The 17,178-nt window shown below is 41.8% G+C and overlaps 1 protein-coding gene across 1 annotated transcript; it reads right to left on the reverse strand.

The window, feature by feature from the left end:
* Nucleotides 1-385: 385 nt before the first annotated feature.
* Nucleotides 386-3,539, reverse strand: LOC141655534 (trans-resveratrol di-O-methyltransferase-like). The gene is made up of 2 exons (XM_074462633.1): nucleotides 2,758-3,539; nucleotides 386-835 (listed from the first exon to the last, which is right to left on the reverse strand). Exons 1-2 carry the CDS (start codon nucleotides 3,442-3,444, stop codon nucleotides 533-535), a joined length of 990 nt encoding a protein of 329 aa, XP_074318734.1. The 5' UTR covers nucleotides 3,445-3,539; the 3' UTR covers nucleotides 386-532.
* Between the last annotated feature and the right edge of the window lie 13,639 nt (nucleotides 3,540-17,178).

Below are 17,178 nucleotides of genomic sequence, written 5' to 3' on the forward strand. Positions count from 1 at the left end.
TATAACCCGGGCCTAGCCCGGATATGAGTAGGGCTGTTGGCGGCTTAGTCGGGCCAAGCCAAATTGCCTAAATTGACGGGCCAAGGGCGGGTTGAACCGAGTCGAGTCGGGCTGACCCGTTACTTTGGACAACTCTATCTACAACCATCATTTTCAATGATAAGTAGTACGTCAAGTTCATTGTAATAGGGTTTTACAATGTTACATTATTGTAAAACCATTTTACAAGAGATTTACTATAATGTAAATGAGTTTTTAAAGTTAGTATTCTATGGTTCATGTAAAAGCATAAATTTGATTAATTGAGATAATTTAAAAAACTAACTATGAAAGAAATACGAAGTATCATATTTAAACATTATCCATTTTAATAATTCAACACACGTTTTAGAAAAAACCACACAATAATATTACATGTATACTCGCACCAACCCAATTCAATTAACCCATCATAAAAAAAATACATAGATAATTTTGACATAATGCAAAATAATTACTTAGATTGGTCGACATTATTACATAAGCATGAATATTATGAAGGATACACAACGATAACAGATCTTGACCCTAGAATTGGAAAAATCTTGTAGTGATCATAGCCAGCTTTGATGAAAAGTTGGTTCCATTCTTCTTTTGTTCTTTCTTTTCCACCAATTGTGTCGGACAACATCTCCATATCAAATAATAGTTGGGCATTATTTATATTATCATTTTGGAGATCCAAAACAATGTCCATAATTATCACTTTGCCGCCTTCATCTTTACATGGAATTGCTTCTTTACATCGTTTCAGTATTTTTAAACAATCATCATCACTCCAATCATGCAATATCCACTACAAATATTTAAGGAATGGGTGTCATTGATTATTATGGGTGGTTCAGTCAACTTGACAAAGTCGACAAATACACGACATATATAAACATATACTCCCTCCTGATATACTCCCTCCAATTCATAATAAAACTTCCTATTTTCATTTCCGTCTATTCAAAATAACTTCCCTATTTCCTTTTTTAGTAAGTGTTTATGTGGTCCAAATTTAATTGTATGATAGAGTAGTGTATTTGTGTGGTTCAAATTTATTTATATAGTAGGGTAGTGTATTTTCTTAAGTTTTGTGTCAAAATGAAATAAGAGGTTTATTGTAAATTGAAGGGAGTATATTATAACATTTAATAGTTCCTTCATCCCATTTATATCACTATGTCTCCTTTAAAATAATGGTATTATCTTTTTTAAGTTTAAGACGGATCAAGTACATATAATTTGTGCTATAAAGGAATGTATAGGGAAAAGTAATAAGTTTGTCTTTATGTCATATATATATAAGTGATATGATACTTGATCAGTCTTAAATTTAAGACAGATAGTTTAAGCTCATAATCGAAATCTCAAGACTGATTTAGAGCATCATCAATGGACGTTCTTAAGAGGCGTTCTTAGTGAAGAACGAACAGAGTACCATTGTTGGATGTGGTTTGTGGAGGGTTCGTTTGTCAGTGTTCACGCAAACGAACCGAGTTCGTCCTTTTAGAAAAAATGAAGAAGAAACAATTGAGGAAATAATGATCCACATTCTGGGAAACACGCGCAAAGAAAAGTAAGAGTGAACTTTTGTTTGTTCTTCATGCACCAAAAATGCAAAAGTGGGAAAGCTGAAGTTGTGGTCCCCAATCTCCACACTTGCAATTATTTTAATGTGCCCATTATTTGGGTTCTATTTTTAAAAACAAATCCTAATTGCTGAGAGTATTTCTTAAAAAGTCGAGTTTGTTATTAAGTGAGGTGTCGTCTATGTGTCAAAGGACAAACTCATTTTCAGTTCTTCCATTGTTGTTGCTCTTATAATCTCACATAGTCGAGTCAATATCAAATCAGGTGACCAGTTTTGGGCTGTAATATTGTTGACTAGGGTGCAAATAAATTGACGTAAAACTAATCATATTTTTCATATTACAAATATAATAATGCAAAGTGTTGTTCCTAAATATTAATAAGTCGATGAGAAATTCTAAAGTGAAAGTTTAGTTAGAAAACAAATCACTTTTTATTGGGATTAGTCGATTGCGTTAGAATTGCTTCAAAGCAATATAGTTTTTTAGCACTTTTTCTTTATATCAAATTGAATCGAGTTAATTCGTGTACAATAAAAGTTACTCATATTGAATTTTCGGTGGGATATCTATTAAGCTATTTTAATTAATTTTTCTACTTAAGTTTATTTTGCAAGTTACTCATATTGCCCATCTCATTTTTCCATATAACAACACACCTAAACATAAGATATAACTTGATGTTGTTGGACCTTAGAGTTTTTCATATTGTTATCCGCACTTTTCTTAATAAGAATTTTCATGATATTCTTTCCACTTTCTTTTTTACTATGAAATTTGATGATTTTTTAACCCACTTTTCAATTTACAAGTTGCATATAAATTGTTTACTTCTCTATCCGTCAAGGTCATTTGTTTATCTTTATTTTTGATACAAAAATTAAAGAGAGATGAAAAGACTATTTGTGATGGTTATTAGTGGATGATAAATGAACAATAATCGATGTGAAACATCAGTTTGCCCATTAAAAACATTCCTAAAGTAAAAAGATAAACAAACGAGTAAGACGCTCAAAAATATAAGCAAATGATCGGGCAAGGGAAGTATTTTTTATCTTCACATGCATAGTTTTTGAGCGAACTATTAAAAATTAAGTAATGTATGTTAAGGCCGGTAAACCATAAGAGTTCAACACTTTACCTTGAGAAGCACGGCATCAGCTGAAGGAATGAAGTGAAACATGTCTCCTCCAACAAAATCTAGATTCAATCCATTATCTTTTAACCCTTCAACCACATGAGGTAAATCAAGCACCGTACACTTGACACTAGGGTAATTACTAGCAATAGCCTTAGCTAAGGTCCCCGTCCCACCGGCGACATCAACCAACGACTCTACACCTTTAAGCAACCCCTTAAACACTACATCCCCCACCAAAATATCGCCAACAAATTTAGCATCACTCATCATAGCTTTATTAAAATAATCATTAAACCTCGGTTCAGTAGCAGCATACTCCCATATTCCACACCCATGGAGGGTATGGAAGGGTGACACATCATCATTTCTGAACCAACTACTTAAATGGTGAGCTGGCTCAGTTAGGGTTGGGTCAAGCATAGCTAGCGCGAAGGGTGCCAGAGTCATAGGATGGTCCTTTAGGAGAAGTTTTGAGTTTATGGTTAGGTCAAAGGTTTCTTCCCCGTTTACTAACTTTGACTTGGAGAGAAAGTTGGAGAGAACGAGAAGGCGTGTAATACGATATAAGGAAGCGGACTTGGTTGGGTGGAGACTGAGCGCGGTGGCTAGCTCACGAAGCGTCATGGGTTTGCCATGCTTGTGGATGGTATCCGGGATTTGAAGTTGGATTGCACATTTAAGGGCCATTGAGTTTAAGGAGCTGAATATATGAGTCCATATGTGTGTTTGAGCATTTAGTAGCTCCTCATTATGGTCGTAGGATATAAGGGTGGATGGATCCATCTTTGGAATTCAATTTATGCGTGCTTATAATTTTGAACAATAGTTTGTATTTATAGTACAACCAATCGATTATTATAAAATTAGTGTAGCTCTCGTGCAAATGCACGGTATTTTAGATGCAGATTTTAGAGATTATGATAATTAATTATCGGTATTGTTTTTTCACATACGATATTACTCTTTCACATACGTCATTTACAATTTTATAAAACTAATGTAGCTCCTTTCTGTGCAAATGCACAGTATTTTCCATACAGATATTAAAGAATATGACAATTAATTAAACTAATACACTTTACCTCCATCTTAAAAAGGGTAGAAAATTTGCTTATATAATTCAAAGGAGATATTAGTATCCTTATTTATGTAAAAGTTAAAACAATAATTGATGTTATAAAATTACTTAGGAGATAAATATTGTTTAATAGTAAATACAAATAGTGAACACTAATCAATCAATCAATATATATATATATATATATATATATATATATATATATATATATATATATATATATATATATATATATATATATATATATATATATAGTGTCAAGTTCTCCTAAGTCCCTTATATTTTTTGAGTCCATAAGTCCCTCCCACAATCCTTGGATCATGCATGGTGGAAGGTTGAGATTGAAAGCAAAAAACACACTTAACACTAATTAATTCACTTCTCTCTCTAGTTTTAATAATACATTCACTAATTCATTATCATACACAATTAACACCATATTTTGTCTTATACTTCAAAGTTTATGAAAATTTTGTTAACATTTTTCCTGTTTCGGTTTTTTTTTTTTTTTTTTTTCGAGACAAGTTTTCGATTTGTTTCGTTTTTTTTTTTTTTTTTTCGAGACAAGTTTTCGACATTTTAGGATTTTACGAGTGTAGTTCTAACAGCAAAAAGTGTAATTTTAAGGAATATTTTCGAGAATTTAGCGTTTTACAAGTTTAACTTCAATCTTTTCCGAGTGATTTTAACGAATAATATTTTGAATTTTTGTAATTTTATCACAAGTTATTGTAATTTAGCATTTTACGAGTGTTATTTTAATGACAAAAAGTGTTATTTTAGTCCAGGTAAGTGTAATTTCAGTCCAATGAGATTGTTATTTTTAGTCAAGGAAAATGTAATTTTAGTCCAAAAAAGTGTAATTTTAGTCTAGAAAAGTGTAATTCCAGTCCACTGAGAATGTAATTTTAGTCCATTGAGAATGTAACATTAGTCCAATGAGAATATAACCAAGTCCATTGAGAGTGTAACATTAGTCCAATAGAGGTAAGTGTAATTCTAACAGAAAAAACTGTAATTCTAACAACAAAAAATGTAATTCTAACAACAAAAAGTGTAATTTTAGCCGAAAAAAGTGTTATTCTAGCAAAAAAAAATATAATTTTACAGAAAAAAGTGTAATTCTAACAACAAAAAGTGTAATTTTAGCCAAAAAAAGTGTTATTCTAGCAAAAGAAAGTGTAATTTTAACAGAAAAAAGTGTAATTCTAACAACAAAAGGTCTAATTTTAGCCGAAAAAAGTGTTATTCTAGCAAAAAAAAGTATAATTTTAACAGAAAAAAGTGTAATTTTAATGGAGAAAAGTGTGATTTTAACAGAAAAAGGTGTAATTCTAACAACAACAAAAAATGTAATTTTATCAGAAAAAGTGTAATTTTAGTCGAAAAAAGTGTTATTCTAGCAGAAAAAAGTGTTATTTTAGCCGAAAAAAGTGTTATTCTAGCAAAAAAAAGTGTAATTTTAATAAAAAAAGTGTAATACCTTAAAAATAAGACTATATTTTAAATATATCTAAGATTAAAATCAAAAAATAATCTTAGATCTATTTAGTACATCTAAAACTAAAATAAAAATATCTCACAAAATAAAAATAAGAACTAAGAAAAAAAATATAAAGAAAATATTTCATATTTAGTAGATTTAATATTAAAATCAAAATATTATAGATCTAACATTAAAATAAAAGTAACATTTAAAAAAACGAAATTTGTAAAGAAAATCTGAAAAAAATAATACTATACATAAAAACGAGATCTAAAAAAACGATAACATAATGAATTTAAACAAGACGGGATTTTAAAAAAAACAAGACGATATTTGAAACTAGCGCACACACACCAACACCCAACATCTAACAAAATAAATAACAAAACTATTAAATTTGAAAAAAAAAAAAAAAAAAAAAAAACGCGACAACTACAAATGTAAAAAGGAACGACATCTACACATCTACAAAAATAAAACACAAACAACCACCAACTCTCCCACCACCATCACAACCAACCTCCAAATCTGGAAAAAAATAGAAGAAAAGGAGGAGTGTGTGGTGGCGGCAGCCGCGGCAGAGGAGGGAGGAGGAAGACAGCAGATCTGAGAGAGGAAGGAGAGGTAAGGAGAAAAAGAGGAAGGAGGAGGTTGGTGGCAGACGTGGTGGTGGTGGGGGATGATGGTGGCGTGCGGCGTGCAGAGGTGTGGCGTGAGGTGCGGAGGTGAGCGTGGGGTGTGGCGTGAGGCGGTGTGGCAGTGGGTGGGTCAGAGGAGGGGTGACAGTGAGTGGTTGGTGGTGGTTGTCGGGATGGGTGAGGTTGTGGTCGGTGCGGCAGGCGGCAGATCTGGGTGGTGGGGTGGTTTCGGTGCGGTGGTGGGTGTGTGTGGGTTGTGGTGGCGTGCGGTAGTGGGGTAGGCGGTGGGGTGGGAGGTTGGGGTGGCGTGCGGCAGTGGAGTCGGGTGGGTGGTGGGTTGTGAGGAAGAAAAAAGGGTGATTTTTTGGGATAATTTTGTTGGGATTTTGAAAATATTTGGGGTTTTAGAGGGATAAGATTATTGAAATTGTGTGAGATGAGAGAGAAAGTAAATGGGTGGAAAGGTATATATATTAAATTAGTGGATAATTAGGATTATTTAGGAATTAATTAGTGTAGGTAGAGAGATAGTGGAAAATTAGCTAATTAAACCTTCTTTTTTGCTTTCAATCTCAGCCCTCCAACTTCCCCATCCAAGGACTCTAAGGAGGACTTATGGACTCACATGTAAGACATGGACTCACTTGATCCTAATACTATATATATATATATATATATATATATATATATATATATATATATATATATATATATATATATATATATATATATATATATATATATATATATATATATATATATATATATATATATATATATATATATATATAACAAAAAGGCTAACAAAGATTGAGACAAAGGGAAACATCAATATAATATTCTTTTGTTTTTTTTGTAAAAGCAAGATGTAATTTAGAATGTAGTTTTTGTGCTTAACCTGGTTATGGTGGCTTAAGCATTGACTCAACTCCTATGGGATTTCTATCCGCATCCACTATACCGAAGTAAATACTTGGGTCCAAATAGGTGAATTATCGAGAAAGTAGTCTAATTTTATGTTGATATCATGCAATGTTCTCATTAGTTCTTCATGAGCGGGACTGACATGAAGATTATCTCTTTAAAATGATAAGCGAATGAATTTGACATCATCTGATCATCATGAGTTCATAGTTTGCGCTTGTAGCTGCACAATAGAGGATTTATGTTTTCATTGTAATTGTTATGGCATTTGTTTTGGTAACAATTTCATCTGCAAATTAAATGTTTTTGTTTCAATGTTGATTTACTGAGTTTGATTCGTAAGATAACGTTCTTCAATTGTTTAGTCACTTTTACTACTGTCATACTCGGTCATTGCAAATAGTTATATTATGGTAACAGTCTAAAAAGTCATTTCTATACTTTGGGTACAATCTGAACTAAAGAATAATTTCAACAAAAAAATGGACCGTTAGTTTTTAGTGCAGCATGACCAATATTAATGTTGTTAACGTGATGACATAGAAATTAGGCATGTACTGGGCTCGCAATGGAGTTATAACAAAACCTTGTGATCTGTGTAACATGGCTGCCTAATCTTAATTTACTAGTGAAACTTGAGTAACTTGGTGTTCAGTAGTAGGAAAATTGATTAGAGACTCCTAATTGGAGTTAAGCCATGTATCTTTAGTATAAAGGTTATGAACTTTTAGTATTATATTGTTGTATTTTTTGTATAAAGGTTATGAACTTGGAGTTCTCATGGTTCTCATGTGAAAGGAGTTCTCATGAGATCTCAACCCTATATATATATATATATATATATATATATATATATATATATATATATATATATATATATATATATATATATATATATATATAAAAAAGAGGCTTTTTTCGGGCATTATAAGAGACTCCAAGTTTTGTTAAATACCTATTACCTATTAAATACTTTTTAGATATACTTATATTTAAAAATAGAGATAATTAAATAACAAGGTTAAATAACTTTTATTTATTTTTTAATAGGGATAGAGTTACATCTAGAAGTTGTTTACAAGTAATTCAAATTCTATCACTATTCAATACTAGAGTATATATAAATACATGCGAAAAGAATTCACATAGCCTAGAATTTCAATGCCTATTCTTTTTATACGCTGTTTTCTTTTTCATAGCCGATAATTTCACCTTTACTTTGCTTGTGTGTGTATCAGGGACGAAGCTAGGGTAAGATAATGACCTGGGCCGCTTTCCACTTCGTCCGCGTCTATAGTCATTTATCGGACCTCTTACCAATATTATTTTAGCATTTTCGATATCTATTAAGATTTTTAGATTAGATTATATAAGAAACATACAAATTAATTATTTTTTATTTAACTATTAAAATATACATTGAGTATTCAATAAACTTACTCCATATTTTATAGAGCGTTCTTTATTTATATGCTGAAACAAATTGAAAACATAACTGATAATAAACAGTTCTATTAAGCTACGGTGACCGAAAATAGTAAACATTTACTAATGGTAATATCGTTCTCTAAATAAGGACCATTTCTCAATGATAAAAAATGGTTTCCTACTTTCTCATTTCAAGAATCCTCATTGATTTAACATATAATAGGTTAAGGGACATAGTATACAATTTACTAAGCTAGCCTAAATAAGAAAATTGGGAAAGAACAAAAAAAATGCAATTACTAAATAAAAAAATTGGGAAAGAACACAAAAAATTCAATGACTAATCTAGGCTAAATAAGAAAATTGGGAAATAACAAAAACAAAATGTACAAAACAAATTCCAAAAACCATCAAAACCTTGAGTCGAACCCGTGACTACAACTCTACAAGAACCACTTCACAAGTGAGCATTTACCACTCTGCCACTGCAACAATAATATAAATGTCATCACTAATTAATACTTATTCCTAAAACCCTCACCCGGGCCATGGCCCATTCGGCCATGCCTTAGCTTCATCAGTGGTGTGTATGTGTATTATTGCATGATATTTTTACGGAATTTATTTTCGCAGTACGGTATTTACTCATCTTAGTACTTTTTACACTGAATTTTCCATTTGCCTACCCTTACCAAAATAACATCAAACCTGATTCTCCCTATTGGAAATCTCTCTCTCTCTCTCTCTCTCTCTCTCTCTCTCTCTCTCTCTCTCTCTCTCTCTCTCTCTCTTCTTCAAATAAGCAATTTTTATGATTATAGATGACAATTTAAGCTTAGAATAAATATTTAATTCGCTAATTGTATAATTGTTGATCAAATTAATGATTCTTATTAGTCTTCTTTTCAACTAATTAGTATGTATGTTAAAATTAATTTAGGGTTTGTTTTAATTGATATGGGAGAGTTGGTGGTTGGTGGTGGCTGCATGACGCATCGACGGCAAGTAAAAGAGGGCGTCGCCGGCGACATGCTCTGGATAAGGGCTCAACGGCCGGTGAAGGTGCGGGGGCAGGGGCGGGAGAGAAGAGGAAGATGGAGTCAGAGGAAAGGCGGTAGAGGTATTACGGTGTTGGTGACCGATGCCGGTAGAGGAGGCACCCGGGTTCGCCGGCGGTAGGCGACTAGGTTGACGACGTTGGGCAGTGGTAGGGTGGGTGTTATGGGGGTGGGAGGGGCTGGTTGTGTGGTTGTGGTGCGGTGGTTGTGTAGTTTATTTTTGGGGTTTTTTTTTTCTACAAAGTGTTTCCAATGTAGTACACAAGAAATGAGAGGGACAAAATAGTCAACTATGTACTGAAACAAGTAAAATGTGTACTGCGAAAATCAGGACCCTATTTTTATCCTCTCAATAATTAGTAGTTTTTAAGATTGATGAACTATTTTTATGGTTGTGCAGGAAATAACAATTAATTTGTATGTTCCGGGTGTAATTCCAGAGCAGTTATAAGTTACCACCCGTGCTTGTAGAATGACGTCTTTGGCTGAATCCTCCTTGCGGTCTCCTGAAACGATGAACAAACTGAGGTCTCGGCTTTGGGCCGAGCGAACTCACTCCGACGCTCAAGTCAGTAAACTTAGAAAGATAAGTTGTTGTTACTTGGTGAAGTATATATTGTAGAGAGATAAGGAAGATATTACCAGATGAATAGTGATTCTTTGGTTCAATTCTGGATCCTCTACTCAATGAGAGTAGAGGAGTATTTATAAACTTTCACCTTTTGTCACGTAGTGGCCAAGTGGCCAAGTGGCTAGCAGGTGGAAAGACTGATCTACCCCTCGGCCGAGGGACCTATGGCAGGCCGGCGGACCCTGTTGACTCACCGCCGAGGGGTCTTGGATATGAGTTCGCGGATGTGTGCCCCTACTGGCCGGTTGGTTGCCCGGCCGGGACCCATCTGACAGCCGACAGTGCGTCGCTTGTTAGGGTCTTCTAAGCCGTTGACTTGCTTGTGGATATCTTTGACCTTGCTCAATATGTTGATCGGTCACGGGCGAATATGCCCCATCAATTTGCCCCCAGCGTAGTCTATGCCGTGGTATGGGCTCCGATGTATGTTGAGCTTATATTCTGCGCATGACAAAATTTCTGCCCCGGCTTCTTCTGCCTCGGCGTGGCCCTGTTTAGGCCGTACCATATCCCCCCTCCACATGGTTGTGTAATGGACATCCGATGTGGAAAAGGCAATGACGCTGGCCGAGACCGGGGTGGAGAGTGTGCTTGCCGGTTGTTTTTGATTGCCCCCTGGCCGGTACTTTCTGGCTTGGTTGATCATGTGGCCGGCGGAGAAACGGGTACTTAGGAATTTTGTTGAGGAAGATGAACAGGCAGAGAGATATGAAGGGGCGTGTTGAAGACGCTTGGTTACTGTTGCATTGATTGACATTCAACTGTTGCAACGATTGACATTCCGTGGTTGCATGTTCGACACGTGTCTGTTTGTTGATTGGCTGACGTTTCATGGGCTGCGCCCTGATTGGTCCTTCTTTATGGACTTTCTCCTATAAATAGGGCAGTTAATCCCTGAAATTGGGCACCAATTTTATTTCCTCAAAAATTTTCTTCTCTAGACTTTCAAGGGCTTTTCTCTTCTACTTTTCAGTGTAACTACTCCGGCTAGTACTTTTCTTCAAGGTAAACCAACAAATTTTTCTCTTTTAACTTGTGAGTTTTGTCAAACATGTCTTCTCGCGATGCCGGAACTAGCAAACCGACGCCGGGGGGTTCTCCGTCGCGTCTTGATGAGGGGGAGATGCTAGACGCCATCCCGCTAAGGTCTGGGGGCCCTAGGTCTCCTTCTCCTGAAGTTGATCCTCAAATTTTGGAGGAATGGGAGGATGATGATGATGCTGATGATGACGGAGACGATTTCGGTGATGATGCCGAAAGGGCTCATCCTAATGAGGGGAGGCAAGATGCGTCATGGATCACGGCGACCCCCGTAAGGTCGGCCCGACCGTACTTGGACCCATAAGTTTGCCCGTTGTTCCGTGAGACATTTTTCGAGGGCCATTTCTACTTTGGCGGGGATACAAAATTGTTATCCCCGAGGGGGTCAGCCATCTGTTGCCCTCCACCGGGTTGCACCGGCGTATATATCCGGCACCGAGTACGGGCTCCGGTTTCCATGAATGATTACGTTATGGCCATCATTAGGGCCATGAACGTCGCTGTGGGCCAGCTTCACCCGTTGGCTATCAGGACCATAGTCGGCTTTGTCTGGCTCTGTCTCTTTAAGGGGGAAGTCCCAACGGTTAACCTATTCCGTCGGCTTCACCACCTTCGGCCGTCATTTTCTGGTCGCGTCGGATGGTACAGCGTGCAAATGGAGCCGGGTTACGTCTCCGTAGATAAGCTGTCTTCTTGCAAAGACTGGAAAGATCGGTGGGTCTATATTGAGGTGCCGGATGACTATCCGCGCCCCGGTCCTTCCAAAGACTAAGTTAATTTGCGGTGCGAGACTAAAGCGAGCACGACAGATGGGTCACCCTAAAAAGCTTAAGATGGACGCCAAGAAGGTCCCTCTTACGAGGATGAGAAGTCGCGATGAGGCTTTTCGAGGCGGACAAGAGTGGGGTGCCGAAAAGATGGATTCCCCAACGCAGATCATTCTTCAGATGAGCCGCTCAGCATGCCCATGTCGGCCTCATACCGGCCCTAGCACAGGGTGAGTGGGGTCGGTGTGAGGCCCATCACTGCTCTCAATGTTTTTGTCCGTTTTGAATTTTGGTTCATTCCTTGCTTAACTCTCGCTTTGCTTCTTTTGCAGATCATTTTGGCGCGGGCCTGTCCGAGGATATTCTTAAGAGGATGGGGCTGCACAAGGACAAGACCGTTGCTAACTTGCACCCCAAGGCTCTGGCCCGTGATCGCAGGACGTCGCCGAACGATCTGATGGATCAGCAGCTGAAAGGCCTGAATGTGGAGGCGGCCCAGGCGAGGGTTGCTAGTAACATGCCGCGCCGAACGCGGAAAGCAAAATCTTCGGCGGTGACGGTGTCGACATCCGCTCCACCTTCCATCCCTTCAGCCCAGAAGGAGACGGTGGAGATCGTTGACATTACTGATGGGGGGGACTCCGATGCGGAGGGATCTCCCCTTATCCGTAAAAGGAAAGAGCCCACCCTGCGATCGATATATTGCTGCATCGCTGCAATCGCCGCCGGCGAGGAGATGCGTCCTCCGAGCAAGAAGGCCAAGCATGGTACGGATACATTCTGTGGGTCGCTTAGCTTAAGCAATTGGGCGTTCGATGACAAAGCTTTCCGATACGTCCATGTATACTGACACGGATGTTTTAATTGATTTTTGTAGATCAACCGTCGGCAGCCGCCGTTCTCACTGTGCGGCAATTGGAGAAGTAGCCTGAGAAGGCGGGTGATAGAAATGTCACCGTCGTTCCCACACCTCAGAAGGTTTCCCCCACCGAGCTTGTGGCAGAGGGGAGGAGAATAGGCAAGAGGCTGGCGAAATGGACTCAGCTAGCCGGCTCCCACATTATGGAGCAAGAGAGGACAATGGCTGAGGCTGCCCCACAGCTCGAGCGGCTAAGGCTGGAACTCGATGCGGCGAACAAGGAGGCTAAGAGGGCCAAGGCTGAGGCTGAAGAGGCAGTCCGTGCAGAGAGAAAACTCGGGAGGACGCCGAAAAGGAAGTCCTTCTTGAGAGAGCCAAGGCCGAGGCCGCGGGGGCTGAAGCCGCTAAGTCGGGAGATGCGTGACCTCGTTCAGAAGCACGCCGACCTTTACCTTACGCAGAGGAACGAATTTAGGGACCTGTTCCAGTGCCAGGGGAAGGTAGTCCGGAACAAGGATGCTATCATCGCCCAAAGGGAGGAGGACATTGAGAGACTCCAAACCGTTCTTCTCCCTAACATGTGCGCCCAATACTGGGAACTGGCTGAAGAAGCTGCCAGGGAAGTAATTGAGGAGCTCTTCCCTCTTGATGGCTCCTTTCCATGGGAGAAATTCGACGAGCTGTTTGACGACAAGCTCGAAGCTAAGGAGGAAGCCGCGAAGGAAAAGGCCAAGGAGGAGGTAAGGGTTAAGAAGGAGGAAGAGGATGCCGCGGAGAAGGCGGCCCTTGCTGAGGAGGCTAAGGCGGCCAAGGAGGAAGCCGAGAGGATGAGGGCAAACAGGTCGCCGAGGAAGCGAGATCGCCGAGACAGCTTTCTGGTCGCCCATTAAGGATGATGCTTTGCTAACGCAGTGATGATGGTAAGCGACAGAATGTGCATAGGGAGGCGGGCGGTCGTCACCAGGCTCACCCGGCGTCTCGGACAGCTTGAGCTGTTCGGGGGCCAACTATTAAGCCTTTCCTCCCTGCCGTCTTTTGGCGCTTAAATGATATGTCTGTAACCTTTTGCCTTTCTTTCCCTTGTATTTTGTACAACTTTGGTAGGTTGTGTTTTGGGCTTATCCTTATGGGGACGGCCGTCGTCTGCATTTCTTGTAATCTGTTGAACATTTTTAATAAGAGCTCGTTTCTTTTGCCTCCGGCTTGGCCGAGGTTTTTACCCCATTTTTCCGAGTTGTCTTCTTGCGCTAGTAGTTGAGCATCTTAACTGTAAACGTTTTCACTTTGCCTCTGGCTTGGCCGAGGTCTTTTCTCGTCTTCGTCTGAGTTGTCTTCTTACGTTATTAATTGAGCGCCTCTTTTGTTTTCGCCTCGGCCGGCGAAACGATCTAGAGTGCGTATCTCAACTGTGTTTAACGTTCCCAAGATACGTTGACCGCTTTTGCGAGTATCAGCTGTGTTGGTAATGACTGCCGTGGCGTCTACCTCTTGGAGTGACTGCTGCGACGTCTACCTCTTGGGGTGACTGCCGTAGCGTCTACTACTTGGGGTGACTGCGACGGTACCTGCTTCTTGATGATGACTGTCGTGGCGTCTACCACTTGGAGTGACTGCTGCGACGTCTACCTCTTGGGGTGACTGTCGTAGCGTCTACTACTTGGGGTGACTGCGACGGTACCTGCTTCTTGATGACTGCCGTGGCGTCTACCACTTGGAGTGACTGCTGCGACGTCCACCTCTTGGGGTGGCTGCCGTAGCGTCTACTACTTGGGGTGACTGCGACGGTGCCTGCTTCTTGATGATGACTGCCGCTCTTGTCGGTGTGACAGTGTGAGCCGGTGTCTGTTTCTTGATGATGGCTGCCGCTCTTGTCGGCGTGACAGTGTGAGCCGGTGTCTGTTTCTTGATGATGGTTGCCGCTCTTGTCGGCGTGACAGTGTGAGCCGGTGCCTGTTTCTGGTAGTGACTATGGGGGAAATGAACACTTTCATGGAAAACTTGGATGATTCTTCATTAGATATAAACATGCGTTGGGGTGCCCACAGCTGTCTTGGGCACCTCCGCCGCTATACAAAATTTTTCCCGAGATTGTCAGTGCCCTAATGGCTCATCAAAGGTGCACCCTCCATGTCTGTCAGCCGGTGTGTCGGCGAGGGATCGTCGGACCTGGGAATGTACTGTATCTGGAAGGACTGCAATTCGGCGGTGTTGGCTTTTACCCTTTCCAGGTATCTTACAGTCCCGTCGTTTCGAGCCTTACACTCTCCTCTGATTTGGCTGGCCACCAACAGTGAGCATGTCTTCACCACGACGTGCTCCGCCCCGGCAGCCCTAGCTAACTCGACTCCATTTATCACCGCCTCGTATTCGGATTCGTTGTTTGAGGTCGAGTGGGTAAGTCTCAAGGCGTGCTCAAACACGTCCCCGTTTGGGCTGATGATAAGAATGGTAGCCTCTGAGCTGTTCGCCGTGGGGGACCCGTCAGTGGTTATTTCCCATACGCCGGGACGCGGCTCCTCTTGGCTGGTCGGGGTTCCTTCAACCATGCCGACGTCGGTATGCATCGGGTCACCCTCCTGCTGCAAGGATGGGCTCTTCCCCTTCCCTGACCTCTTTGCCACTTTGAGGGACTGCATGTTGCACCCTGCGGCGGATATCCGGGTGTTGACCACCTCGTCCTTCTCGTCTTTGGAGACGAGCTTATGCGCTTCCCCGGTCCGAGACATACATCGAGTGTCGGGCCCGGATTGACATTATCGCATCGCCTCGCTCAGAGTGACGCGGCCTATGAGGACGTTGTAGGCGGATGAGCCATCAATGACTACGAACTCAGATAGGACATTCTGCGCCGCATTCCCCTCGCCGAACATCACTGGCAGTCTGATCGACCCCAGGGGTACCAGGCCGGCCCCGGAAAAGTCAGACAAAGTTTGGTGCGGGGGCTCAAGTCTTCAACCTTCAGTAGCCGAGGTTGAGAAAGCACTCCCGAACATGATGTTCGTGTAGGCGATCAGTCAATCGTGCACCTCTTGACCAGGTGGTTGGATATGTCCAAGTGGACTACAAGTGGGTCGCTGTGAGGGGCGATGACTCCCTCGTAGTCCTTCTTCCCAATTGTCATGTCGGGGGTGTTGGAAGCGGGGACCGCTGTTTTGGGCACAAAGTTGATGGCCCGATACAGGCTCGTTCAGTGCCGTTTGTGCCCATGAGCGGACCCACCATTCTCGTTGCCCCGATGACAACATGGATCACTCCTATCCGTTCAAAGACGGATTTCTTATTTGAACCGCCGCCTCGCCTTTTGGCCTTTGGCAACATACTTGCCGAGGCTCCCCTTCCTGATTAGCTCTTCAATGGCATTCTTCGATGCCGGTTGTCGATAAGGTGACTGTGTGGCCGTGGTATTCACGATCGGCTCGTGTCACCGTCTCCCTTCGGCTTGGGGGCCTTTCCCATTTCTCGGCCCTCGCCCTTGCTCGGGCGAAGACCTCGGCGCGAGATACAACCAGGGGTATGATCACCGTACCGCCTTTGGTGGTACGTTCCCGAACTCCCCGGCGCCCGCCGAGCTCGCTTCCCGGCGGATCTATCGACCGTGACCTAATATTTTCACGACGTCTTTCATCCGGGTTGTCCTCCCGGTGGCTCTTCTTCTCTCGAGTGCCCACCTCGCCGTGGCCTACCCAGTCTTGTGATAGTCCTCTACCTTGATGGCTTGGTCGGCCATCTTCCCGGCGCGTCTAAGCCCAGGCGTCCGGACTTGATGAGCTCGTTTTTCAAGTCTCCCCTTGGGAGGCCTTTCATCAGCGCGAAGGCCGCTAGCTCGGGATTAATCTCTCGAATCTGCTGAACCTTGGCATCGAACCTCTTCACATAGCTTCGTAGAGACTCGCCCCCCTCCTGCCTGATGGTTAGGAGGTCCGATGTCTCCACGGCCCTCCTCTTATTGCAAGAGTACTAGGCTAGGAAGGCGTCCCTTAGGTCGGCGTAACAGTATACCGAGCCGTCGGACAGCCCTTTGTACCAACTCTGAGCCATCCCATGCAAGGTCGTTGGGAAGACTCGGCACCAGACTTCATCGGGTTGTTCCCACACCGACATGTACGACTCAAAGGCCTAGGCATGGTCGGTGGGGTCGCTATCCCCTTTGTACGTGAACGCCGGCAATTTTAGTTTGGTTGGCACGGCGGTGTCAAGGACATAGGCACTGAGGGGCTGTCTGACCACGTGTCGAATGATACGCGGCGATCGGCTCCTCGCATTCCTAGTCCGGCTCCTCTCCCCGTACTGGGTGGGGCTTCTCCTCCGACTATGGTAAGTCGGGCTTCTTCTCCGACTTTGACGAGTCGGACTTCTTTCACTCCTCTGAGGCAGGCCTCGTCGGTGTCGCGACGACGCTGTCCTCCCGCGGGTGCGGGAAGGACTTAGGTCTACCACCGCACTCTGGGCTCCTCCGCGTCTTGATGGGGCCGCTTCTTCCATGCTCCATTCAAGTCTCTTGAGTCACATTC

This window comes from Silene latifolia, chromosome 1 (assembly GCF_048544455.1).
Source record: "Silene latifolia isolate original U9 population chromosome 1, ASM4854445v1, whole genome shotgun sequence".
Taxonomy (NCBI): domain Eukaryota; kingdom Viridiplantae; phylum Streptophyta; class Magnoliopsida; order Caryophyllales; family Caryophyllaceae; genus Silene; species Silene latifolia.

Coding starts and splice junctions, on each gene's coding strand:
- LOC141655534 (XM_074462633.1), bottom strand. CDS start 3,444: ATGGCCCTTAAATGTGCAATCCAACTTCAAATCCCGGATACCATCCAC. Junction 836..2,757: donor CTGATGCCGTGCTTCTCAAG/GTAAAGTGTTGA, acceptor AAATATTTGTAG/TGGATATTGCATGATTGGAG.